This window comes from Protopterus annectens, chromosome 5.part0, assembly GCF_019279795.1.
Source record: "Protopterus annectens isolate FY-2018-M chromosome 5.part0, PAN1.0, whole genome shotgun sequence".
Taxonomy (NCBI): Eukaryota; Metazoa; Chordata; order Ceratodontiformes; family Protopteridae; genus Protopterus; species Protopterus annectens.
In genome coordinates, this window is record NC_056735.1 from 483033748 (window position 1) to 483059825 (window position 26078).

Sequence of the window (26078 nt, forward strand, 5' to 3'; positions counted from 1 at the left end):
GAGGGTTGAGATCCGAAAGCCTTCAGGAGAACTGACTCATCATCAGAAGGGTTAAGGGATGTACAGCCACCCCTCTGTTTAAGGATCTCTAAGATATCTGCAAAGGAGATATCTTCTGAGGGGGACCATGGGGACCCTTCTGACTTATCTAAGTCAGTATCCAAAGTGACTGACTCTTGTGGGGAGTCCAAATGCTTCCTCTTGCAGAGTCTCTTCCTAGTCATGTCTTCAGTGGGGGCTTCTGGAGAGGTCCAGGAAGAATATGGTTCATGCAATGAAGCTTCCTGAGGCTCACGATCTCATAATCTCTACGCTCCAAAGGAGTGTGTAATGAAGAGGCAGACACCATTGCTTTCAGGGAGAGAGCTGCTCGAACTGATGGAGTGGTTGTTGGGGTGGACAAAGCCCTCCTCATAGCTTTAAAGGCCCTTTGGTCCCGACGAGAAGAATCCCTTGGATCCAAAGATCCGATGGAAATCATCTGCACTGGCACAGAAGTCTCAGAGCCAGAAGTCGGGGCCGGAGGTAAAATCAGCACTGACAAGTCGGTCCGACTATCCTCCCTGGATCCAACTGGTGAGTGTCGGCCCCGCAATTCCTCAGTCGACGCCAAGGGTATCCGGGCAGTCGGGGCCGACAAACCTATAGAAGGTGTCGGACCTGAAGGGTCCATGATCATCAGTTCCTTTCTCCCCGGCTCTGAAACGTCCATGCAAATCGGAGGAGGAACAGAAGATTTAGGAGGAACTAAGATTGGCTCCAAAGCCCCCTGGGTTGGTGCCGATAAAATTTCTGCTAGCGCCAGTATCTGTAGGAGCTTCTTCACCACATGGTCCACATCTAGATCAGACAGTCTAATTGACGCCCGTGACGAATGTGACAAGGCCACCAATAGTAGTATAGGAGAATTTAAGGTTGAGATACCAGCTCCAAGGTCGGGGACTGGCTCCGAACCATAACAACAGTCAGTTCCAAAGGCTGTGGAACCAATGTTGATGCTTTACTGGAATATGACTTTGATGTCAATGGAGATTTTGATGGCTCTGTCTTCTTTGAGAGTTTGTCAGGCTTATCCAAGGATTCCTGAAAAGATTATTTAAGCAGACCTTTATCCATCAGCTTTCTCTTCCTCTCATGCAGCACTCTTGAGCTGAAGGAGTGACATATAGAGCAGCTTTCTTGCAGGTGAACCTCACCCAAGCAGTAAACACATTCAATATGTCCACCTGTTACTGACATCTTTTGCCCACATCTAGGGCACGTCTTAAAGCCAGACTTAGCTTTCTCTTTCTCCTGGTGTGACATCTTCCACAAGCAATTCACACAACAACTATTTAAGCCTTGTAATAGAAGGGCTTAAACTAATCAAAAAAACACAGAAATTATTTATACGCCCTGTGTAAAAAGAAGGGCTGCAATTACACTCTAACACACCACACTAACACTAATAAAAAATAGAAACCTAATGGCCTAAAGATACAGCCACTACTTTACTAAATAGGAAGAAAATGAAAGTATAAACCCTGTAAAAAAAAGAAAGGGCTAAAAACACACTCTGAAAGAGAAGAACCACTGTGCCCTATAAAACACTATTGGCTAACACTATTAAACACACTAATTATGCTATAATATCTATCTATATGCTCTACAAAAGAGCTAACACACACTTTCAACTAAGAGAAGGAAGAATTAAAGGGTCTAAAAGAAAAATGCAGCCACTAATTCCTCTTAAACACACTAACTAAGAGATAGGGAGAATAGAAGGCCTAACCACAAAACAAACGGCCTTAAAGACTAAATATCTAATCCAATGTAACTATAAGCACAAGCCAGCATACTCTAACTACTATTAATGCTAATTTACTAAATTTTGTCAAAAACTAAAGATATAATATTGAAAGAAGAAAAGTTATTCACTGGCCAGAGCTGGTGAATGTCCGATCAAGTTGCAGCGGCAAATGAGACCTGGGGGAAGATCAGGGTGCATCATGGGATAGGGAGCTGGCCTCAAGCTGATTGAAGACCTCGAGCTTTTGCAGTTGGCCGGGTCGGAGCCAAGGATTGGCTCCGGACCCATCAGTAAATAATGAACGGCAAGATAGAACAACTTCACATATAATGTTTATTGCTAGCACAGTAAACAAAAACATTCTTAATGTCCAGCTAACTAAGGAAAAGTATATGCATCCTTAAAATAAATCTCTGAATCTGGTTGACATTGGAGATAAAAGTTATAACACAATTTCACTGTGGGAACCCACTTTAAATTAAAAATTTGCCAGACTCTATAGCTGAATGACCACAGAGGCACTAAAATGGGTACCAGCAAAGATGCTGCTGCTGTAATGTAATAGCAATTATGACAGTGAAGATAATTCCTTTACATTAAGAATAAAGTTCTGTTCTTAATACATAGGCCTCATTTTAAAAACAGTGCTGTCCTTACACTTGACTCCTGCTAATGACATGTAGAAACTACAATGAAGAACCCGTTTGCAAGGTTTTCATGTAGCTCATAACAAAACTTTCTTGTGAATTCAGATAACAGCAAATTTTCATTGAGTTTTGAACTAAATCATACTAATGGTGTTTTTTACTCAAGATGGCTGTTATTCTGTCATCTATGACACAGGAAGAAAGGTGCATAAAAGAGAATTTAAATAGTCTCTAATGAATGTGTTAATCACAAAGACAAGCAAGAAACCAAATGCAGACAGTAAAAATAAATTATGTATAGTATTAAACATGAGTTAAATAGTAATAGTTTAGTAGGTATGCAAAGATTCTGATAAATACAACAGTTCAATTGCATATACCACAATGTAAACAATATAACCATGAAGCTACAGTGAGATAAGATATCTATGAAGAGATGAGAAGTGAAGTAAAGTTTGAAAAGATCTCTTTACATACAGAAAATCCTGTTCTAAAAACAGACATCTTGCAGCACGGGTGACAGACACTGGCACTGTTTACAGGAACTCGGGAATTACTTACTGTTAAAATAAATGTTGCCTGACATGAAGTAAGGTACATAAGGAAGTAATAAAAATGTTATGATTTACTATTAGAGTGACCCTCCCCAAAGAAGTTTGATGTTGATATTGAATTAACATATGAACTCATAATGCCAAGAAAAATTTTGATGACAATAGTCTAAAACAGACTGAAACAAAGAAATTGTCTTCTATACACTGTGAAAGAATATGACTTATTTTTATTGACCCTAAGTGAGTCCAGAAACAGAATTGCAATGTTTAGCCTATAAGCTCTACAGTGACTAGAATGAATTAGGGTCAAACAATAATCCACATGATGGTAAATCTGCATCCCCTTATTCTAAATGCCCTTGCACTAAAGGCTAGGCACGTGGGTTAAGTTATGATGTATGTTACAAATTTAAAGTCAACTACAAATTGACAGTGATAATAACTTAGTGGTTACTGAGATGCCTGCTATGAATATAGAATATTGAAATATGTTAATAAATGCCCTTCAAGTAAATCATGACCATCCAGCATCTTTGAAACAATAGTGCTATTATTGTCTTTGGAAACACGAGACTAGCATTGGTCCTCAAAGTGAAAACAGGGACAACTGAAGAAATTCCTCAGAGACATTGGAAAGAGAAGGTGCATAAACCCAAATGTAACTACTATAATTTGCTTTTATACTGATGCTCCCAAAAGAAGATGCAAAAGTCCCATAGTACCTGTGGATGCCAGGGGCATACACGCAAACTTATCAAAATAGGAAGTTGCTCCAGTTTTATAATTATATCAGTCTTATTTTGGTCCAAGGTCTCTGGTGACCTGTCAGTTTAATAACAGTTGCACCTTTTCTACATCTGAAATCCAGTACTGGCTCCTTCAATAGTGGGGCTGCTGTTGGAATCATTTATATTGAAATAATAAGCTATGTTTTTTTCCTCAAATTACAAATCTCTTAGAGCAAGAAATTTGGACAAAACCGTAAAGAAAAATGGGACAAAGGCCCACAAATAGGGACAATTTATAAAAAGTGATCTTACAAACTTAGAAAATTGACAGAATAACAGGTTTTGCATTAGCATGAATTTTCTTAAGGGTATGAAGTCTGAAACTAAAATGTCTGTCACTATTTTCTAACTTCAGTATTTAATGATTTAACAAAATTTGCCAGAAAGCCACAATTTTGTGAAAAACAGACCAAAAATATGAGGCAAAAATCTGGACATTCTGCAAAAATCGGTACAGTTGAGAGGTATGCTGTTAAATATAATGCAGAAATACTAGTTGTGCTCACATATGAATTCCCACTTGAGTGTACACTGCATAACTAACATATTTGCAAAATCAAACGAGCTAAGAAAAAATACAATGCCTAACACCAGAGCTGATTCTAAATCCTTAACTAAATGGTTCACAATATTTGTTAAGTAATACTTTCTGCTACTTTATGGATATAATAGTCTGCACAATTATTGTTATTCTTCTTAACGGCCTGCATCCAAAATTTAGTGTCTCTTTGTTTCTTGATCTTCCCACATGTTTCATCATAAGCCTTTTCCACTTTGAATTATAGTTTTCTGCTTCTGCTATGTATCTGCTTGTGCTATGTTCAGGAGTTGCCTAGACATAGTAAGGCCTTGTTGTGTCTAATAATACTGGCTGACAAAAAAGCATTTACTAGAAAATGGAAATCAAAATCTAAACCAACTCTACTGTGAATATAGTAACAGAGATAAAACAACTGGAACTGCGATCTTTAGAAAAAGGTAGGAGCAGACTACATAGGAAAAAACAGAAATTGTGGGAACAATACATACAAGGGAGGAATGAGGTCTAAAAGGTGGCAGGACTTAAATGAGCTATGTAATGTTTGAGTGAGAAAGATTGAGTAGATTATAAGTGATGTGTAATGTTTGCAACTGGGAGTGTGTCAGTATGATTTGTGATGTAAAATGACTGACACTAGGATTGTGTTGGTGTGGTTTGTTTTCATTTATATAAATGTATTAGTGCCTATGTAGTTAGTGACGGCTTAATAAAGATGCTTCTTGTTTAAAAAAATGGCAGGAATTGAATAATTTATGTAATATTGCTTAGGTTATATGATATATAGTAATACATGTGAAGTATAGTGTTTATGTTAATATAGTTTGATTACTTTTATATGAATGCAAATTTGCCTGTGTCACAACTGATAATTCAATAAAGGTGTTTGAAAAGAAGAAAAAAAATTGTTAAGTAATATTGCCTGCAGCACCTGTTCATTAAATTGTATTTTGCTATGGTGGGTATCCCAAGTGGCCACTGTGCAATAAAGTAAGCAATTCTGTCAGTTTTGATTTTTCAGTTGTTTTTAATGTTAAACCTTGCCTTTTCCTGTATAAAGGCCTGATGCACATATAAATGGGTGGAATGTCCACTTAAATAAAAGATTACCTGGGATAGAATGAGGCATAATAATTAATCTGCAATCTTTTCATTATAGTTTCTCTAATTGTTGTTGTCACTGAGTTTACTGGTTTTAACAAAACAAAGCCTTTCAAAGTATATAGTTTTGCCAAATCTCTCAATTAGGGTTTAATTGGTGTGCAATTTAAAATTTTAATTTATGTTTCATGCTCTAACAGACAAGCCACATCTGCTGCCATGGTCTACAGAATGATACGCTGTAAAGATTATACATTAGAAACAACTAACAAAGATTCTTTTTTCATGAGGGAAAAGAGGGAGAAATACTGCTTAATCCAAATAGTAATTCTTTTAAAACTGGAGTAAACTTCACATTTGTTTATACTAATGAAAGCACAAAGACTTCAGTGTTACCTTGGCTATACATTTTAGCTGAACAGTGTTTCCTTGATGGACATGGAGGTCAAATTCACCCTCTTCTGGGGAAAAGAACGAAGGGTGCCAGACTACTTCACATTCCAGGTCCGAGAATGCATCCACAATACCTACAAAACAATCAAATATTTTACCAAAACAGGAAAAAAAATTATTAGGCATCTATTTCCAGAAACAGCCTGAGTATGATTTTGTCCCAGGAAGCCTATTATGTATGTACTTAAACTGGCAGCTATCATAAAAAGAGGCTCAGGTAATATGAGTTCGGTAGTTAAAATATTTAATGCATTCATTTATTTAGTACAGTTTTCTTTTAATTTTATTCTTTCTGGCTATGCAAATCATCAAACGTCTTACAAATAACTGGCAAATTTTTCCCTGGTGAGTCATTTGCTAGCCAAGGGAGACCATCATCCATGTAGCAATTGGGGTTTTTTGTTGCGCACCTTTCCACATATGCCCAGTGAAGAAAATCATGCACATGGTTTAGCAGGGATACTACAGTTGTGTAAGTAAGCTTACCATAACAGTGGATGCTCAAAAGATCACTGCAGCTGTAGCTTTAGCTATATGGGGTTATTTACAGCTAAGGATATAACAGTTGGACACCTTCCATTGCTTCAGGGCACCTCCACATGCATAAAATCGAAAGTCTGCTCGAGCGAAGCTGACTAAAAAAACAGGTTTAGGCTCCAAGCCCTTTAGATAGTTTATGCCATGAGACACAGGCAGGATGAGACCTGAAAGAAGAAAGCTAGGTAGAAAAAAAAGTAAATATCCACATCCTGGCATAAACAACATACCAAAAAAAACAAGGGGGAAGGAGTGAGGGAGTGGCTACTGCAGCTGTGATCATTCTAACATCTACTTTTATGCAATTTTTTTACACAGCTGTCCTATGTTCATCATACTGATCATTGCTGCAGTAGCCCTAGCTGTATAGATAGATTACACTAGCTTATCACATTTGGGAAGTGGAAGGAGAAGGATTCAGGAATCTCTGGAGAATGGTCATACCAAAGCATATTCTAAACCTAGAGAAGGAATCAAGTTTATAGTGCTTTGCAAAAGTATGTGCAAGGGACCAAGCTGTTGCTTCTAGAATACTTTCAGAATCCAATCATTTCCAAAAAAACATAGATGAAGCCAAGGCCCTGGAAGAATGGGCATTGACCTGCCTGGAATAGTTTTGTTGGGATGAGCATAACAAAAGGTAATAGCCTGAGACAAGCATTTGAGTAAAGTCTGTTTTGACACAGGTTGGCCCTTCTTCTTACCTTTACAAGAAATGAACAACTGATCCAAAGATCTGAAAGATTTAGTTCCATCAAGATAGTACCCAAGTTGTCTATGGGCATCCAAGTATGGAACTTTTAGGTTCAGGAAAGAAAATGGGGAAATGGATACTTTGGCTTAAAGTAAACGATACCACTTTGGACATTAAAGAAGGATTAGTCCTTAAATAAATCCTGTCTGTCGAAAATGAGATAGGGTAGACTTATCATAAGAGCTTGCAACAAAGACACCCTTCTTGCAGAAGTCAGAGCAATCAGAAAAACTGTTTTACATGTTAAAAACCTCAAGTCAACCAGATTAGCTGGTTCAAATGGACCAAGTGCTAGCTTCTCTAACACAAAATTAAGATCTTAAGGAGAAGCCACCAGCTTTCCTGCAAACCTGTCAAGCAAAGTCCCTTGGGAATGCATTGAAAGAGTAGAATCCATATGCAGACATGCTGAAATGGCCAATAAATGATCCTTGATGAAGGAGTAAGAAAGGCCATAGGATAGTAACTCACACAAGTATTGTAAAGCCAGAGAAGAACTAGCCTTGAATGAGTGCTGGTTATGTTGTTGGCACCAACTAGAAAATATTTTCCATTTGCAAATATATGATTTTCTAGTAAAAGGCTTTCTTGTCTCCATTAGTATCTGCTCCACATCCTAATTAAACAGGTGTCTAAAGGGAATAGAGACCCTATCATTCAGGCAGTCATTTGAAATTGACTGGGGTCAGGGTGTATCAAACACCCCTGATCTTGGGTGAGGAGATTCTGTGAGGATGCTTGTGGTAATTGCCACTGTCCATTTCTGAAAGAAAGCAGAACCACTGTTGCCTGGGCCAGAAGGGAGTCACCACGATTATCCTGGGGGATTTCTTCTGAATCTTCAGAGGTATCCTGGATATCAGTAGAAAGGGCGGAAAAGCATGTGAAAACACTCCTGTCCAAGGAAAGGAAATGAAAGGAAAATGCATCTCTCTTCAAGGCCTTCTTGTATGGAATTCTGAAGGAGAATCTTGCCAGCTGATTGTTCAGAGAGGAGGCAGATGCTTCTACTTGAAGAACTCCTCATGCATGGATCAAATCTTGGAAGACCCCCGATACAGTTTTCATTCATGAGGGTCTGCCGTCTCCTGCTCAGCTCGTCTGCTACACAGTTTTGTTCTAATGGAATGTAGAATGGCTGCAGAGTAAAATTTTAATCTATAGTCCAAGCTGACATGGCTAGTCTGAAAAGGGAGTATGATCTGGTTCTTTCTTGCTTGTTAATGTCCCACATGACTGTGTTATTGTCTGTAACAACTTGTAAAGATCCTGTGGACCGGAGATGATTCAAGGAGTTGAGTCCTTGATCAGGGCAAGCATCTCTCTTATATTTGTGCTTTTGCATCTGTCCTTGGTGTCTTACTCATCATGCAGTTTTAGCCCACCAGACACTGCTGCCTAAGCAAATTCTGAGACATCCAGGGTGCCTGACTGCACCGGAGCAGGGAGGGAGAAGAGCAGGCCTGGGTTTAAGAAAATTTGCTGTCTCCACCAAGAGATTTCTCTTCTGGCAAATCCCAGCACTGGGATTTAAAAATACAAAGAATATTGGTGCTGCGACCAAAGAGTCTTCGGATACCATTGTATCTTTCACATGTGAAGCCTAGCCAGGGGTTTCATGAGAAACAGATGCCATGAGACCCAAAATCCTGAGGTATTCCCTGGCAGTGACAGAAGACTGGGTAGAAATAGCTCTGTTTTTTCCAGCAAAAGATAAGCTCATTGAACTGAGGTGTCTAGTTGACACCCCAGGGCACAATCCTGTGTGAAGGAGTACAAAAGATTTTTGAATGTTGTCTTGAAATTCCAACTTGTGTATGAAATCTCTTTCCCAAGAGACTAGACAGTGCAGACAAAATCAAGTTGTCTAACTATGGAAAATGTGGATACCATGTAGCCTGCAAAGAGCTATAATTGGAGTCAGATACTTTGTGAACTCTCTTGGGGCAAGAGATAGTTCAAAGGGTAAGGAAAAGAACTGATAATGCAATCCAGACACACAGAAACTTAAAAAATGCCTGAAGTCGGGAAAAACAGAGATGTAGTGCAACGCTGCAGTGTTTAGGATAAACCATTTTTTTTCATCTTACCTTTAATCATCCCTGTGACTAGCACTTGCTCTAATACCTGCTGGAAAGCACTAGGAAGCCTTAAACTGATACAAGTACTTAACTCTCCTTGTTAATAAGGAGAAATTATTCATAGGCACTAAATGGCCTATAATTGCAAAGTACCTTGCTAAGGCAAAAGAAAACAAACAGCTCCTGTACTTTACAAAAAAAGCACGAAACCAGGCATGTCCAAGGGTCAGCTTCCGGTGATTTCTCCTGTCCACCTGGTGAATCTGGGCATACTGGGGCAATGCAGCAATTGCCTCATGTACACAGACAACCCTCTCCTCCTACCACTCAACACTACAACCTGTGAGAGATGCACTTACATAGCCAAACTGGAAGCAAAGCTCTCTCCACCCAAGCTTGTGCTAGACAGTCAAGAGGAAGGGTTCACACCTGCACTACACCTCAAGTAACACATAGCCCTTCTAAACCCACATCACCAACACCCACACATAGCAACATTAAAGGCACATATGCAGAGGCCCTTAACTGTAACCTGCCCAAGCAACAAGGACCGCCAAAGCTGAAATGCAAACAAACACCAATCACAACCAAAGTGTCACATAGCTCACAACACCAGTGTGCCACCCAACAACAGACCCTAAGGCAAGACAACATACCTAACAATTTAGTCATAGGTGACTCTATAATCAGGCACACTGATGTCCCACTCACCAGGCTGAACAAGGAGAAAATTACAGTTGGCTGCCTGTCGGGTGCCAGGATCTGGCACATAACGCATGCACTCAAGTCACTCCACAACAAGTACAAATATGACTCTGTCATTGTCCATGTTGGAGTGAATGACTTAAGGCGTACCTCCCTGGACTACATGAAAAGTGACATGGAAGAGCTCTTGGATTATGTGGCCCAGGCAGGTATGACCCTAGCCCTGAATAGCATCCTGCCATCACCCAGAATGATACCACAATATACGGACAAAATGACTGACTTCAACAATTGGCTAAGCTTCTGGTGACATTCAAAGGGGATCCAGTATCTGCCTGCCTGGGACGACATGATCAACAGACCACGATGCTTTGCCAGAGATGGTCTGCACCTGTCGCCTCTGGGATTCAGGTTACTGGCTAAGGCTATTGCCACCCCTATAGTGTCTTTTTTAGACAAAGTTCAAATGACAAAGCCACCACCGTAACAGGTACAAGCATGAAAATTCTGAAGGTAATGTTACTCAATGCTAGAAGTCTAAACCTCAAATGCACTCTCTCGATGTACTCCTAAAAATGGAGAACATCGATACCTGTGCAGTAACTGAGACCTGGTTCAAGGCTCCAGAGAGCACCCCTGCAATACCAGGCTACAACTCTTACCACACTTTTCAGCCACCAAACTAGGACCGAAACACTAAAGGTGGAGGAGTGTCCATATTCACCAAGGATATTCTCACACCACCAGGCTAGTTGCCCAACACAATGCGTCTGAAATTCTTCAGGTACAACTAACACTAGGTAAGACTGCAATCTAAATTTTAGCTTGCTACAGATCCCCCACCATGCCCCAAGATTCTCACTACACCTTTCTAAACATACTGGAAAATATTAAGACACAACCAAACACCCTAATACTGGGTGATTTCAACTACCCTGCCATTAACTGGGAAAACTATTCGTATACCAACACCTTTGCCCAACGGTTCTTGGAATTCATAAATTCCAACGCCCTGGATCAACTAATCCATAGTCCCACCAGGAGCTCCAATATCCGAGATCTGGTCATTACCAACATGGGAAATCGATGCTCCACACCTATGGTCACCCCCTCCTTGGTCAGGTCTGACCATAAGCTAATCACCCTTAACATCCACATTCCACCCCCACCCCCCTAGTGAGGAAACCTTCGTAAAAAACTTCTCCAAAGCCAACTTCATGCTACTCAAGTCAGAAGTGACAAACTTCATCACACCCATGCAGACAGGAACTCAAAGTTCAACTGCTGAATCCTACACTAAGGCACTGTATGAGCACATCCAGTCATGCATGAATCGTGCCATCCCAAATAGAACCAAGATGCTCTCCTCCAAAAAAAAAAGGAAGCCAATATGATGGTCCCCTGCCATAAACAAACTTTACAACAAAAGGAAGAATCTGTTGCAGAAAAGAGGAAAATCCCAGGATGCAAAAAACTCCCTTACCAGCCTCAGTAAGAAGCTGAGATCCCTTATAAAATCCTCCAAAGCTAGTTATGAAAATAAAATTGCCAATGATTCCAAAGACAACCACAAGGCATTCTATAACTATTTCAAGAATCTAAATGGCAATGCTCAGATTTGCTGAGTTACAACAGAATGGCATTAAACATACTGATCCCAAGGATATTGCCAATATCCTGGAGGATCAATTCAGTGCCAACTTCACCCTCCTCTCACCCCCTAAATGGCCCATCTCAATACCGGAAGATTGCCAAATTCCGGTAATAACGGCCACACAGGTAAAAAACACACTCTCCAAAGCTACGAATACAGCATCCATGGTACCAGATGACATCCTGGGCTGTGTACTACATGAACTACAATATGAACTGGCACCTCACCTAAGTGTCATGTTTAATCATAGCCTCACCTTAGGCTTCGTGCCCACTGAGTGGTGCACAGCTACAGTTATCCCACTCCACAAGGGGGGATCCACCTTGGTTCCCTTGAACTACCGCCTCATCAGTCTGAGGAGCCTGATCTGCAAGGCCATGGAACTTATAAACAAAGACATTGGCAACCTTCAAACACTGGACCCCACCCAGTTTGGGTTCATGAAGGGCCGATCTTGTCTCCTGAACCTGACTTGACTTCTTCAAATCAGTCTCCAGAGCCGTGGATGAGGGTAAGGCAGTCCACACAGCCTATTTGGACCTAGCCAAGGCCTTTGACACCATCCCCCACTCTGGAATCATAGATAGACTTACTAAGCTGGGCATTAATCCCTACGTCACTCGATGGGTTGCCAACTGGCTTACTGACGGAACCTACACTGTAAAAGTAGCCAACTTCAAATCCAGCTCCAGACAAGTAGAGTATCTCAGGGTTCAGTCCTGGAACCACTCTTGTTTGGCATCTACTTCTCTGAAGTACAGGCCAACACTACGGGACTCTGGCTAACAAAGTTCGCAGATGACTGCAAACTGGGAGCCATTACTGAATCCCCAAATGATGTGGATACTCTACAAAAGGGCCTTACAGAAACAGATGCTTGGTGCCAGAGCCATGGGCTCAAGCTCAATGACAAGAAATGTATAGTTATCCCCTTTGGAAAAAAACATGTACCCATGAATTACCACACAGGTGGCAGTACACTAAACACCGAAAGTGTGATAAGAGACTTAGGGACTCAGGTGGACAGTGGTCTCACCTTCGATAACCACAATGCCACAACAGTCAGGAAATCCTTCTATGTGGCACACCTCATCACTAAGGGCTTTTCATCCAGGAAAAAGGAGGTCATTGTCCCACTGTACTCATCCCTCATTAGACACATTATAAAATACAATGCCCCATTTGGTATGTACCTCTCAAGACATCTGCAACTGGAAAGGCCACAGAAATACCTCACTAAAAGAAGCACAGGCCTAAAGCAGATATCCTACGCTGAATGCCTTAAAAAACTCCAGCTATACTCTGTTGCATATCGTCTACTCACAGGTGATCTCTGCTTAACATACAAGGCCATGTCAAACCCAGAGCTGTTGGACATGCTACATTTAAAGAAATCCCAGTCCCTCAGAGCCACATGCTCCAGGGATCTAAACCTTGTCATCACAATAAACAAAACATGATGGAGGGATAGGTTCCGGACCCAGAGACTCCCCAGACTCTGGAACAGACTGCCCATAAATGTCAAGCAGAGCATCTCTTTGGCTCTCTTCAAAAGGAACCTTGACGATTGGCTGGGAGAAAGGAAATTCACCCCGAGGATCACGTCAGTCGCCCTGCTAGACATGGGTCCAGGGAAGTAAACAGTGTGGGAAGAAATAGCCAGGGAATTGTTATGGCTAGGCTTGTATAGGCCCTAGGGCTAATAGCCTAGTACCAACCTATGAACCTAAGATGTGATAATGACAGTCTTTTAAATCTAGTGTTGCCAAGAAACTTAAGTGAGGAAGAAGAGGTAGCAGGTTGTAAAATGACAACATTTTGAACTGGGGCACTATCACAACCAGATTTAGGAAAGAAAGATCCAGAACTGTTCTCCAAGTACTTTCTTTGGCACTAAAAACATATGTTAATAAAAACTTTTCCCAACATGGGAAGGAGGAACTGGTTTTATCACTCCAAGGGACAGTGTGTTGAAGGATGGGGGAAATAAAAGAGTCTGACCTGGTCTGGTGCAGAGCCATGCAGCCAGGCTTCTTTAGTTTAAATGTTAAACTGACAAGCTAAAATGCTATTTCAAGAATTCAGCTATATTATACTTTGTAGGAGACTTGCACTGTGAACAGTATTTCATCCACATATACCTTCATTGTACTATAATAGAGAATGATGCAAAATTCTTCTATTAGCCTAATTTCATCAAACTAATACTACAAAAGTAGTACAGGAATAGTGTTGCAATTATGCATATTCTGGTAAAGAGATGACACATGCATTTATGCTGACATATATGAGATCTAACTACAGTGACATGGATGATGGATGTGAGAAGTAAGGGACAGAATATTAAATTATGTTTGCATATAATGCTAAATTATTTCTTCACAGGCTTATTTTCTTGCATTTTTGGAAAACTTTTCCAGAGGCATTTAGGTCTCTCAATACACTATCGAAGGTAACACATTGTTGATAGTTATCTATGATTTATTCTGTGTTTCCACTACTCTGATCTTTAGAGAGACCTCCAGGGCTTATTTTTGCAACTGGAATTTCTTAACATCCAGAAAGCATAGCAGGTAACTGCCAGCTACATGCTTCCCATTTAATAGAACATATGGCAATTATGAATCCGGTGTATGTTTATATTAAAATATAACAACATAAACACTTAATGGTCTGTTCAACAATCCTTTGGCATAAACAGACCAAGAAGCACACAGTCATGATATATTTGCTTAATCAGATGTAACCCTGGTCTCATGGAAAAAAAAACATTCAAACAACAAACAAGTTGTGAAACAGCATAAAATACTTGATTTCTATGCAGCCCTGGTCTACAGTCTGTAAAAGTTTTAGGGAAGGAACTAATGAGGAATCTAATAGTTAAATTGTGATGTCAGAGTCAGACAGATATAATGTCCCTAGTAAGAAAAGACAGATAACGTTCCATGTGTGTTGTCCATCTCGACCTTTATTCTCACTGATGGGTTGGAACCAATGAGTCGGATCCATCTCTGCCTTTCCAAAAGCTCAAGGTCTTCAGCAAAGCTCGTGGACATCCTTCTCTTCCCATAATACAGAATATACGTACATAACTGGGCCAAAGGCAGCATTTCTGAGGCTATGGAGATCCAGCAATCCAATAACTACTCGGTCTCCCAGGAGTATAGGCAGAGAATATGGTGGGTGGGTTGTGATAATAAAGGTTGAGATGGCAACACACATGGACATTTTGGTACATTTTTGGACAGGCCTTATTCTGTGTTTTTTTTTTTTGCTTACTGCTGGACTTTGTGGTGTGATAACACACATGGAACGTTATGGTAAGTACATAACTTCTTTATGTGTTGTTGTCAATCTCTCCTTTATTCTCACTGATGGAACCACATCCCAAGCAACCTGGCTCTTAGGTGGCACATGGGAGAATATTCCTCAGAATCACAGAACCAAAGGGGGCTCTACTCTTGGAGGCCAAATCCAGTTTGTAATGAGTAATGAAGGTATGAGGTTTTGCCCATGTAGCTGCAGAACTTTTAGTTATGTACTTACCATAACTTTAGATGTTTGGGATCCATCTCGCCTACATTCAGTACTGATGGGCTCGGAGCCGATCCCTCAGCTCCGACTCGGCACGCTATGCTATAGAGCGAAGCCTCTTATTGGCTGAGCTATTTCTTATCCCAGGATGCACCACCACTAATCCCCCAGATCTTGTTTGTCCGCATTCATGCACACATACACAACTTGTTTATATAACATTGCCAGATGTTTCAGATGAAACAACAGGATTCGGACCTTCTGATATCCTCTGATCTCCAAGGAAGGGGGAAGGAGGGTGGGTTATTAGGAATGTAGGCGAGATGGATCCCAAACATCTAAAGTTATGGTAAGTACATAACTAAAAGATGTTATGTGATCCTATCTCGCCTACATTCAGTACTGATGGGACAGCGTCCCTAGCACCTAAATCCTGGGTGGCTCACTGGAAAACACTCCTGAGCACTGTGGAACCAAATGAAGCTCGTCCTCTAGATGCCACATCCAATTTGTAGTGGGAAATGAAACTGTGGGAGGACCACGTAGCAGCACAAATGTCACTAATGGCAAGCTTAGAATGGAATGCTATTGAAGTAGCCATAGCTCTTGTAGAATGAGCTTTGACAGAGGTCGTAAGCTCTTTATTAGAAAAGGAATAAGCTTGAGTAATACAGTCCCTGATCCATTTGGCAATAGTGACCTTTGTGACGGCTTTGCCCAATTTATTATCCGAAAAGGATACAAACAATTGATCTGTTTTCCTTGTTTGTTTGGTCCTATCTAAATAAAAACGCAATTGCCTGTGGACATCTAATGTGTGGAATATGTATTCCGCTTTGTTTGAATACTTCGGAAAGAAAACTGGAAGTTCTAATGACTGTTGTAGGCAAAAACTGGAACAAACCTGAGGGACAAAGGATGGATTTGGCCTGAGAGATACTCTATCTTTGTGAAAAACCAAGTACAGAGGTTTTACAGACAAAGCTTGAAGCTCTGAAACCCTTCTGGCAGAAGTAATCGCAACCAGAAAGGCAGTTTTCCATGATAGAAATTTTAAATCACATGTTGCTGCCGGTTCGAAGGGGGAGGAAGTTAAGGCACGTAACACCACATCGAGATGCCATGGAGGAGCAGGATGAGAAATTGGAGGTCGTAAAAGCGCAGCACCTTTCAAGAAGGTTTTACACAATCTGTTGCTCATTAAAGGTGGGTTTATAGATTCGTGAAAATTGGAAATAGCTGCCAATTGAACCTTGATGGTAGAGACTGAAGAGCCTTGATTGAAAAGGGAAGTTAGAAATTTCAGTACTTCTGATACGGAAATAGTGATGGGATCCAGACCCCGGAGCTGAGCCCAAATAGCAAATCTCTTCCATTTGCTAGAATACAATTTCTTAGTAGCAGACTTGTGGGCCGAAGATAAAATGTGTACAACTTCCGGGTCTAAGGTATGATTCCTGACTATAGTCGGAAGAGGAGGAGCCAAGCCGTCAATTTTAAGGTGTGTAGGGACTGGTGGAGTAGTCCCGACTGGTGAACCAATAGGTCTGGGATCTGATCCAGGAACCATGGACCTTCCAGTGCATATTTCCGAAGATAGGGAAACCATACCTGACGAGGCCAGTAAGGAGCAAGTAAGATCATTTTGCTCCCCAAGTGAGACGCCTTTTGGATCACTCTGGGAAGGAGGGGAACTGGGGAAAAGCATATAGCAAGCCGGTGGGCCACGGATGGGCTAGTGCGTCCATAGGACTCTCCCCCGGAGCCGGGGTGAGGGAGAAGTACTTTTTGCACTTCGCATTCAGCGGAGTTGCGAAGAGGTCGCAACAAGGAATTCCCCATTTGCTGAAAATCTGATTTGCAACCGTAATGTTCAGAGACCACTCGTGTGGAGAGAGGATAGTTCTGCTCAGTCTGTCTGCTATCACGTTGGACTTGCCCGGGATATGAGTCGCCACTAGAAAACGTTTGGACGACACTGCCCATTCCCAAACTCTCATAGCCTCTCTGCAAAGGGGGTAGGATCTGGTCCCTCCCTGTTTGTTCAGGTACCAGACAACTGACATATTGTCGGAGTGAATGGCAATTACGCCCTGAGGGAGGTAATCGTGAAGGGCTTGTAGGGACAGAAGCACCGCCCTCATTTCTAGGATGTTGATATGAAGTAGGGTCTCTTCCGAATGCCATTTGCCTTGGACTGACCTGCCCAGGGAATGCCCCCCCCACCCCATCTGGGAGGTGTCCGTAGTCAAAGTGGCCACAGGAGGAGGTGGAACAAAGGGTCGTCCCTGATCCAGATTGGAGGGCACCAGCCACCAGCGAAGGTCCTGTTTGCAGGTTTCCATGATCCATATGAGGTGACTGAGAGGGAGATCCTGAAAGGACCACTGAGTCGAAAGAAGCCATTGGAGAATTCTCATGTGCAACCTTGCTAGGGGAACTAGAAGAACCGTGGCGGACATAGATCCCAATAGCTGCAGGACCATTCTGGCTGGGGCTTTGGATCTGGGAAGTAAGGCTCGAACTTGAGCCTGTATGGTTTGTATCCTTTCTGTAGGTAGATAGACCCGCATTCGGTTTGAGTCTATCTCTACTCCGATGAATCTTATGCGTTGAGATGGCAGCAACACAGACTTTGGCCAATTGAAGGTGATTCCAAGGGAAGTGCCCAGTGATATCGTGGCTTGTAGGCTCCGCAATAGTAGATGCTTGGAGGTGGCAGTTAGGAGCCAGTCGTCTAGATACGGAAACACCTGGAATCCTAGACTTCTCAGGTGAGCAGTCACGACCGCCAAACATTTGGTGAACACCCTGGGGCTGTGGTGAGACCAAAGGGCATCGCGGAACTGAAAATGACTGCCTCCTAGGCTGAAGCGCAGATGTCTCCTGGACGCTTGATGTACCATGATATGGTAATAAGCGTCCTTGAGATCTATGGAGCACATCCAAACACCTTTCTCCAGCAGTGGGAGAATGGATTGTAGGGTGACCATTCGGAACTTGGACTTTTTGACTGAACGGTTTAGAATGCTGAGATCCAAAATGGGCCTCAAGTCCCCGGTCTTTTTTGGCACCAAAAAGAATCTTGAGTAAGTCCCTAATCCGATCTGGTCTGCGGGGACCGGTTGGATGACTCCTTTTTGCAGCAGCTTTGAAACTTCTGAGGCTGCAATCTCCTGTTGACTGGGTGGCGGGTCCGGGATCTTTTTGGACTGAGGTGGGGAGTGAGAAAAAGGGATGACGTAACCTCCGGCGATAATTCGAAGCACCCATCGGTCCTGAGTGATACCTTCCCAGGCTTTTAGGTGCCTCGAAAAACGACCCCCAACTGGCTCTGGAGCTGCACAGTCGGGCAATCCCTCAGGGACTGTGAAAGGCCGAAGAGCCACGAAAGGACTCGCGGTCTCCAGTGTTGCGGGGGCCTCTGCCGCCTCTGGGACGGCGTCTTCCAGAAGAATTTCCCCCTCCCCTGCCTCTAGAAGGGGGATCGTCCTGCTGTGAGGGGTAAGACTTCTGAGATCTACGGAACTACATTTTCCCTCCTCTTTTAGCCTTGGGATAAGGCCGAAAGGGAGTGGAAAATCGTGCACCTATGGCAGTCAAAGTCTTACCTTCTTGCTCGCAGCGGGTCAGTGTGTCCTTTACCTTGGACCCAAACAAAGAGGACCCATCAAAGGGGGCATCGGCAAAGGAAGACTTAAAGGCCTCCGCAAAATGACACAGGCGGAGCCAGGCTTGTCTCCTTAGAGCAATGCCTGTACCCGCCGCTCTACTCGCCCCTTCGGCCGCATAAGAAATGAGCCTCATGGACGAGTTTGATATGGAGGACAGTGTAGCCAGCTGAGAGCCAACCATCTGGGCTAGCTCCTCAGGCAGGTTACCCAAGAGGGTATCGGAAAGTTCTTTAATCAGATCCCTCTGAAATCTGGTAAAGTGCATGAGATAGTTCAAGGACCTTAACGTAAAGGCCGCTGAACTTAGGGTGTGCTTACCGTACCGATCCATGCTCCTAGACTCCTTATTAGGAGGATGGATGGATGTCGAAGCCTCTGCTACATCTTGCTGGGTAGCAGATGCCACCACCAAAGCATCTACAGCCACACCTTTCGTCAGAAACTCTTTTTCCGGGGGTGCTGACAGGAACTTATTAGGACGAGCAGGCACCGGTTCCACAGAGTCTGGGTGTTCCCACGCCCTTTGACAGATCAAATCCAGGAGCTCGTCGAAGGGCGGAGACACCCAGGAGGCGGAGGGCTGAGCCCCGAAGGCCTTAAGGAACACCGACTCATCAGCAGAAGGGGGTTTGGATTGCCAGCCGCCTCATTGTTTAAGGGCTTCCAGGATGTCTGCAAAGGAGACATCATCTGAGGACGACTTAGGGGACCCCTCTGCATCATCAAGATCAGTGTCTGATGTAAGAGACTCATCAGGGGAGTCAACGTGCTTCCTCTTGCACGCTCTTTTCCTGGGGGGTTCCTCCGAAGAAGCTTCAGAGGGACCTCCAGGAGGGGGGGAACCCTCAGTGGGGGTAACCTCAGGCCCCGGGGCTCCGCTGTCTAAGGACAGGGGGACTGCCAAAGACCCAGTCTCAGTGTGCAGGGAAGGAGCTGGGGAGACCGTGGAGGTAGCCAAAGAAGATTTGGCTAACGCACTCCTCATGGCCCTGAAGGTGGGACCACCAGAATCCTGGGAAGGTCCCACCTCCATGGCCACAACGGAAGACGGCACTCCCGCAGCCAACGCACCGAGAGGGAGGCTTGGGACCGAAAACATCAGTCCCGAAGCGTCCCCTCTGGGGCCGACAGAAGAAGTCCGCGTACCGAACTCCGACTCAAGAGCCGGAGTTGGAGTAAGGGTCGGGCCCGACCGAAAAACCTCCATCGGCTCCACCAGCACCGGCTCCAACGGTGCCGAGGCTGTTGGAGGAGGAACCATAATAGCAGGGTGGACCATCGGCTCTGAAGCCGACTGGGCTGGAGCCGAAACTAACTTTTTAAACACCGGAGACTGGAAAAGTCTTAGGAGCACCCTGTCGATGTCCGAATCAGACATTTTGGAAGATCTAGATGACACCGATCGGGTCCGAACTGATTTCTCCATCGGCTCCATAGGACTAGGGGACCGGCTCCGAATGGATTCGACCACTATCGGTTCCAAGGGAGATCTCAAACCAATTTCCCTCGGTGCCGAGGAGGGCTTCGGCGCCGAAGGGGAAGAGTCTGAGCCGGTAACCCTCATCGGCTCCAAAATCAGTGGAGCCGATGAAGGTGACCCGCCTCTCGATGCCCCAGTCCTCGGCTCCGAAACCAGAGGGGTCGAGACTGGAGGCATCAAGGCAGACCGTTCGCCTCGGCTCAAGTCCGTGGAGCCGATGGAGAAGCCTGCCTAGGTTTCTTGGCAGTCGGTTCCGACAGACTGGTCGGAGCCGACGCTTTTTTCTTTTTCGTAGGAGAGGAAGAGGAAGATAAGGCCTCCTCAAAGGAGGGCTTAACCAGACCTTTTAATATTAATTTATTTTTCCTCTCCTGGAGGACTCTAGCAGAGAAGGCGTGACACACGCTACAGGACTCTTGTAGGTGCTTGGCGCCTAAACAATAAACGCACGAGGAGTGGTCGTCCGTTATGGACATTTTGTAACCACACCTTGCGCACTTTTTAAACCCAGAGGGTCTATGCTCCTTAGACATGCTGACTAACACTAAGAAACAAGTTTTACCACAAGAAAAGTTAAACTAAGAAAGTTTAAGATTAAAGTTTTTTTTTTTTTTTTTTTTGACAAAACACAATGTCAGAAACAATACACAAACTAGTACCACAACACTGAAAATGAGGGTCAAGACCCTCTAACTTAAGTAGATACTTGACCTCTGAAAAAAAACACAAAAATGCTAGATAGGAATAGGGGAAGGCCCCTCTAACTCAAACGGGAAACCTTCCTTTAACCAAAAAACACAATCTTTCTCAACAAATATATTCTAAATACACTTGTACAACAACACTAGCTGTTAAAACAGCTTTTGGGTTCAAAATAGCCAAATTCCTGACAGGAAAACTATGAAAAAACAGTACTTAGCCCAGCCAAGTTTGAGACCACGTCCTAGCTTGTAAGCGGCAAATGAGATCTGGGGGATTAGTGGTGGTGCATCCTGGGATAAGAAATAGCTCAGCCAATAAGAGGCTTCGCTCTATAGCATAGCGTGCCAAGTCGGAGCCAAGGGATCGGCTCCGAGCCCATCAGTACTGAATGTAGGCGAGATAGGATCACATAACATCAGATGTTATCCAAGGATAACCTTGCTTGGAAATCTGCAGAAGTAGGTATTGACCTGGTGGAATGAGCATTAACAGGGAAAGGAAGAGTTCTTTTCCTAGAGTTGTAGATGTAGGATATATGAAAAGTGAACCATCTAGATAAGGTAACTTTTGAAACTGGTTGACCTTTTTTAATCCCAGAGCAGAAAATAAAGAGCTGATCTGATTTCCTAAATTCTGAAGTTCTGTGCAAGTAAAACTGTAACTGTCTATGAACATCCAGAAGATGTAAGGAGAATTAATCTTTGTTTTGGTAATTTGGGAAGAAAATTGGCAGCTCAACAGACTGGTTTAGGTTACTTTCCAACACAACCTTTGGGAGAAAGGAAAGATTAGTGCGTAAAGAAACACTGTCCTTATGAAAAACTAGGTATGGGGGTTTGATAGACAAAGCTTGCAACTCTGAAACACGTCTAGCTGAGGTAATATCCACCAACGTGTTTTCAAGATAGAAATTTTAAATCACATGTGGCCAAAGGTTCAAAGGGGGGACAAATAATTTTTGTCAATATGATGTTTAGATCCCAGGGAGGGGTTGGATTTTTGTATGGGGGGGTCTTATCATCGTTGTTCCTTTCAAAAAGGCCTTACAGAGCCAGTGCAACATAATTGTAGAATTGTTTTCTCTGAGACAAATATTTGAAATTGCTGCTAGTTGAACTCTAATAGTAGAAGCAGCAGCTCCCTCATGAAAACGTTTCGCTAGAAATTCCAGAATAGACTGTATGGGCACAGAAAAGGGACCTATCTGATTACCACTTGCCCATATTACAAACCTATTCCATTTACTCTTGTACAATCTTCATGTAGAAGTTTTATGGGAAGACAACAAAATATGTTTGACTGGGGAGGAATGGAAAGGAAACCTGGCAATCAGGGGAATTGGAGCAGCCAAACTGTTAATTGAGGGTATGAAGGCTAGGATGTACCTTTCCCAATGGTTGAGTCAGAAGGTCTGGAGCAGGGTCCAGAATCCATGGCTCATCCAGAAGATGATGTTGAAGGAAGGGAAACCAGATTTGATGAGGCCAATAGAGGCAATCAGGATTATCAAAGTCTCCAACAGGCTTGCTTTCTGTAAAAATGTGGGACTCAGCGGGAAAGCATACAGGAGTCCCGGAGGCCAATCGTGAACAAGTGCATCCTTTGGTGACTCTCTCATGGGAGGGATCAAGGCAAAGTAGTTGCTGCATTGGGCATTGGTGGGTGATGGAAAGAGATCACAGCAAGACTGGCCCCATTTCTGGAAAATGTCTTCAGCAACTTTCTGATTGAGGGACCACTTGTGCGGCCATACTATGGCTCTGCTCAATTTGTCTGCAATCACACTGGATTTCCCCAGGATGTGCATTGCAATCAGAAAATGGTTGGAGGCCATTGCCCACTGCCAAACCCTTGAGCTTCTCAACAAAGGGGGTAAGATCTGGTTCCTCCTTGCTTTTTTATGTACCAGACTACGGACATGTTGTCTGACTGAATTGCCATTGTTCCTAGAGGAAGAGTGTCCTGAAATGCTTGCAACACAAAGAGCACTGCTCTCATCTCTAGGACGTTTATGTGCAAGTCAGCCTCATGTTCTTGCCAGATGCCTTTGACTGTCTTCCCTAAATAATGCCTCTTCACCCTATCTGGGAAACGTCCATTGTCACTGTGACTTGGGCTTGAGGGGGGATGAAAGGAAAGCCTTGAGATACTAAAGGAGAGTGGATCCACCACTGGAGATCCTTTTCGCAGGAGTTGGTTATGAGAATGTTGTACTACATTGGTAGTTCTAGGAATGACCACTGGAAAGTAACCACTGAATTAAGCTAGGGGAATAAGTACTATAAATGCTGCCATCTTCCATAGAACCTGAAGAACTAGTTTTGTACGGACAAGTGTCTTTCTGATTAACAGTTTCACATGAAGGTGGAGATCATGAACTCTGTCGTGAGGGAGTCTTGCTATCAATGTAGTTGTATTTATCTCTGCTCCTATAAATATTAAGTTTTGACATGGCTCTAAAGCAGATTTGTCATAATTTAAGGTAATGCCTAGGGAGGAACAAAGCTGAAGTGTATAGTCCCTGGCTTGTAGCAGAAGATGCCTGGTGAAGGAGGTTATGAGCCAGTCGTCCAGATATGGAAACACCTGGAACCCTCTGTGTCTTACATGAGCCGCCAATACTGCCATGCATTTGGTGAACACCCTGGGGGTTGTAGTGAGACCAAAGGGCAGAATTTGAAACTGGAAGGGACTGGCTCCTAGCTGGAAGCATAAGAACCTTCTGGATCGCCTTTCCATATGAATGTGGTAGTGCACATCCTGAAGGTCTATAGAGCACATCCAATTGCGTTTTTCCTGGAATGAAAGTATTGACTGCAGTGTCACTATTCAGAACTTGGTCTTTTTTACAGATTTGTTCAGTTTGTGAGATCCAAAATTGGTCTCCAGTCCGCTGTTTTCTTTGGAATTAAAAAGAATCTTGAGTAAGTTCTAGATCCTCTCTCATCTGCTGGGACTTCTTGGATGACTCTTTCTTAGCAACATTTGAATTTCCTAATGTTGCTTGTTCCTTTTGACTGGGTGGAACATCTGGAATGGACTTGTTTACAGAAGTGGGGAAGGAGAAGGGAACGATATATCCCCTGGATATTATGTCCTGTACCCATTTGTCTTTCATTATCTTTTGCAAGGTTTCGTGGTGCAGAGACAATCACCCCCTGACTGCCTTCAGAGGTGAGCAATCAGGCACTTTTTCAGGATCACTGGAAGGATCTGCCAAAGAGTGATTCTCTGGTGCCCTGATTCTGCGGTCTTCCTCTGCCAAGAGGACAGTATTTTCCATTACTGTTTCCCCCTCTGCCACTGGGGGAACTTCCACCTTGTGCGTCTTGGTAAGCCCTTTGTGATTTCTTGAACCATATTTTCCCGCTACCTCTCAGACCCTTAAGAAATGGTCTGGTTGGTGTGGAAAAACGTACTCCAATGGCAGAAAAGGTCCTACCTTCCTGTTCACACCTGGTCAGTGTTTCCTTCACTTTAAGCCCAAAGAGGAATGAACCATCAAAGAGAGTGTTAATGAAGGAAGACTTGAAGGGGTACACTAAATCTCAAAGGCACATCCGGGCCAGCCTCCTGATAGAGATGCCTGAACCTGCTGCTCTACTCGCTCCATCTGCTGCATATGAAATGAGTCTCATGGACGAGCTGACAAATGAAATGAGTGTAGTGAGCTATGTGCTGAACTTTTCTGATGTTGCATCAGCTACAATTCCTTGGAGGGAATCTGATAGCTCCTTTAACAGATCGCTCTGTAGTCTAGTTAAATGGGACAGGTAGTTCAGTAACCATAAGGTAAAAGTTGATGATGAAAAGACACGCTTCCCATACCTATCCCTATTCATAGTCCTGGAATCCTTATTAGGAGGATGGATAGAGGACCTGTCTTGGAAAGTTCCTTTTTTGTGGCTGCCTCCACAACCATGGCATCAACTGCTATACCTTTAGTTAGGAAAGCCTGATCCTGCAGAGCTGTAATATATTTGTTTGGCCTACTAGGATTGGGTTCCATAGTATTTGAGGTCTCCTGAGCCTTCTGAGAGTTTAACTGAATAAGCCCATCAGAAGGAGGGGTCACGCAAGAGGTTGAAGGGCAAGATCTGAAGGCCTTCAAGTATACTGACTCCTCGGCTGAAGGACAGGAAGACTGCCAGTCACCTCTCTGTTTCAAAACTCAGCACAGATCCTCGTGGTGGCCAGCAGAGTAATCCAAGCTTCACAGAGCTAAAAAAGCGACTTTACCTGATTTAAGTATATTTTTGTGGCTTTCCCACTTCTAATTACCTAGCGACTGTATTTCGCCTGCTTTGCTGATATATTGTAATTGTTTTTCTGCATATATCTTGTTATTGCACTTGAAATCTCAATTTGTTACTTTTAAATCTGTAATTGTTGCAAATTGTTTCTGTAGGCTGTGATAGCTGATTTATAGCATTTATAGTGTCTACTGTTCTGTTTCTCCTTGTTTTCTGAAAAAAAAAAAATATCTCTTGTTTTCCCGCCTTACTGAGCTAGAGTAGTCCAGTTTCAGAGTTGCTGATCCCTGGACTTTGTTTGTAGTTCCTGTTACTGATTCTTTGCCTAATTTGGAAGAGAGGAAGTTCCCTTGCTTACCACTGGGAAGCATTGAGCTGCCTGTTGGTCCAGTTTTGTGAGGTTTCAGCCAGTAACTTGTAGTCTATTGGTCATTTTGGGCCAGTTCCTAGCTTTTTTCAGCCCCCTGATATAAAACACGCTAAATGCGCATTTTCCAGCTTGTACCTACTCAGCACAGATCCTCGTGGTGGCCAGCAGAGTAATCCAAGCTTCAGAGAGCTAAAAAAGCGACTTTACCTGATTTAAGTATATTTTTGTGGCTTTCCCACTTCTAATTACCTAGCGACTGTATTTCGCCTGCTTTGCTGATATATTGTAATTGTTTTTCTGCATATATCTTGTTATTGCACTTGAAAATCTCAATTTGTTACTTTTAAATCTGTAATTGTTGCAAATTGTTTCTGTAATCTGTGATAGCCGATTTATAGCATTTATAGTGTCTACTGTTCTGTTTCTCCTTGTTTTCTGAAAAAAAAAAAAATATCTCTTGCTTT

The 26078-nt window shown here is 43.0% G+C and overlaps 1 protein-coding gene across 1 annotated transcript in view; it reads right to left on the reverse strand.

Annotated features, from left to right (window-relative positions):
* Positions 1 to 26078, reverse strand: part of CFAP47 (cilia and flagella associated protein 47) — a 7413452-nt gene that overhangs the window by 5700574 nt on the left and 1686800 nt on the right. The window contains exon 15 of the mRNA XM_044071840.1: positions 5814 to 5944. Within this exon, the coding sequence (XP_043927775.1) occupies positions 5814 to 5944 (131 nt within the window). The remainder of the gene's footprint in view (positions 1 to 5813; positions 5945 to 26078) is intronic.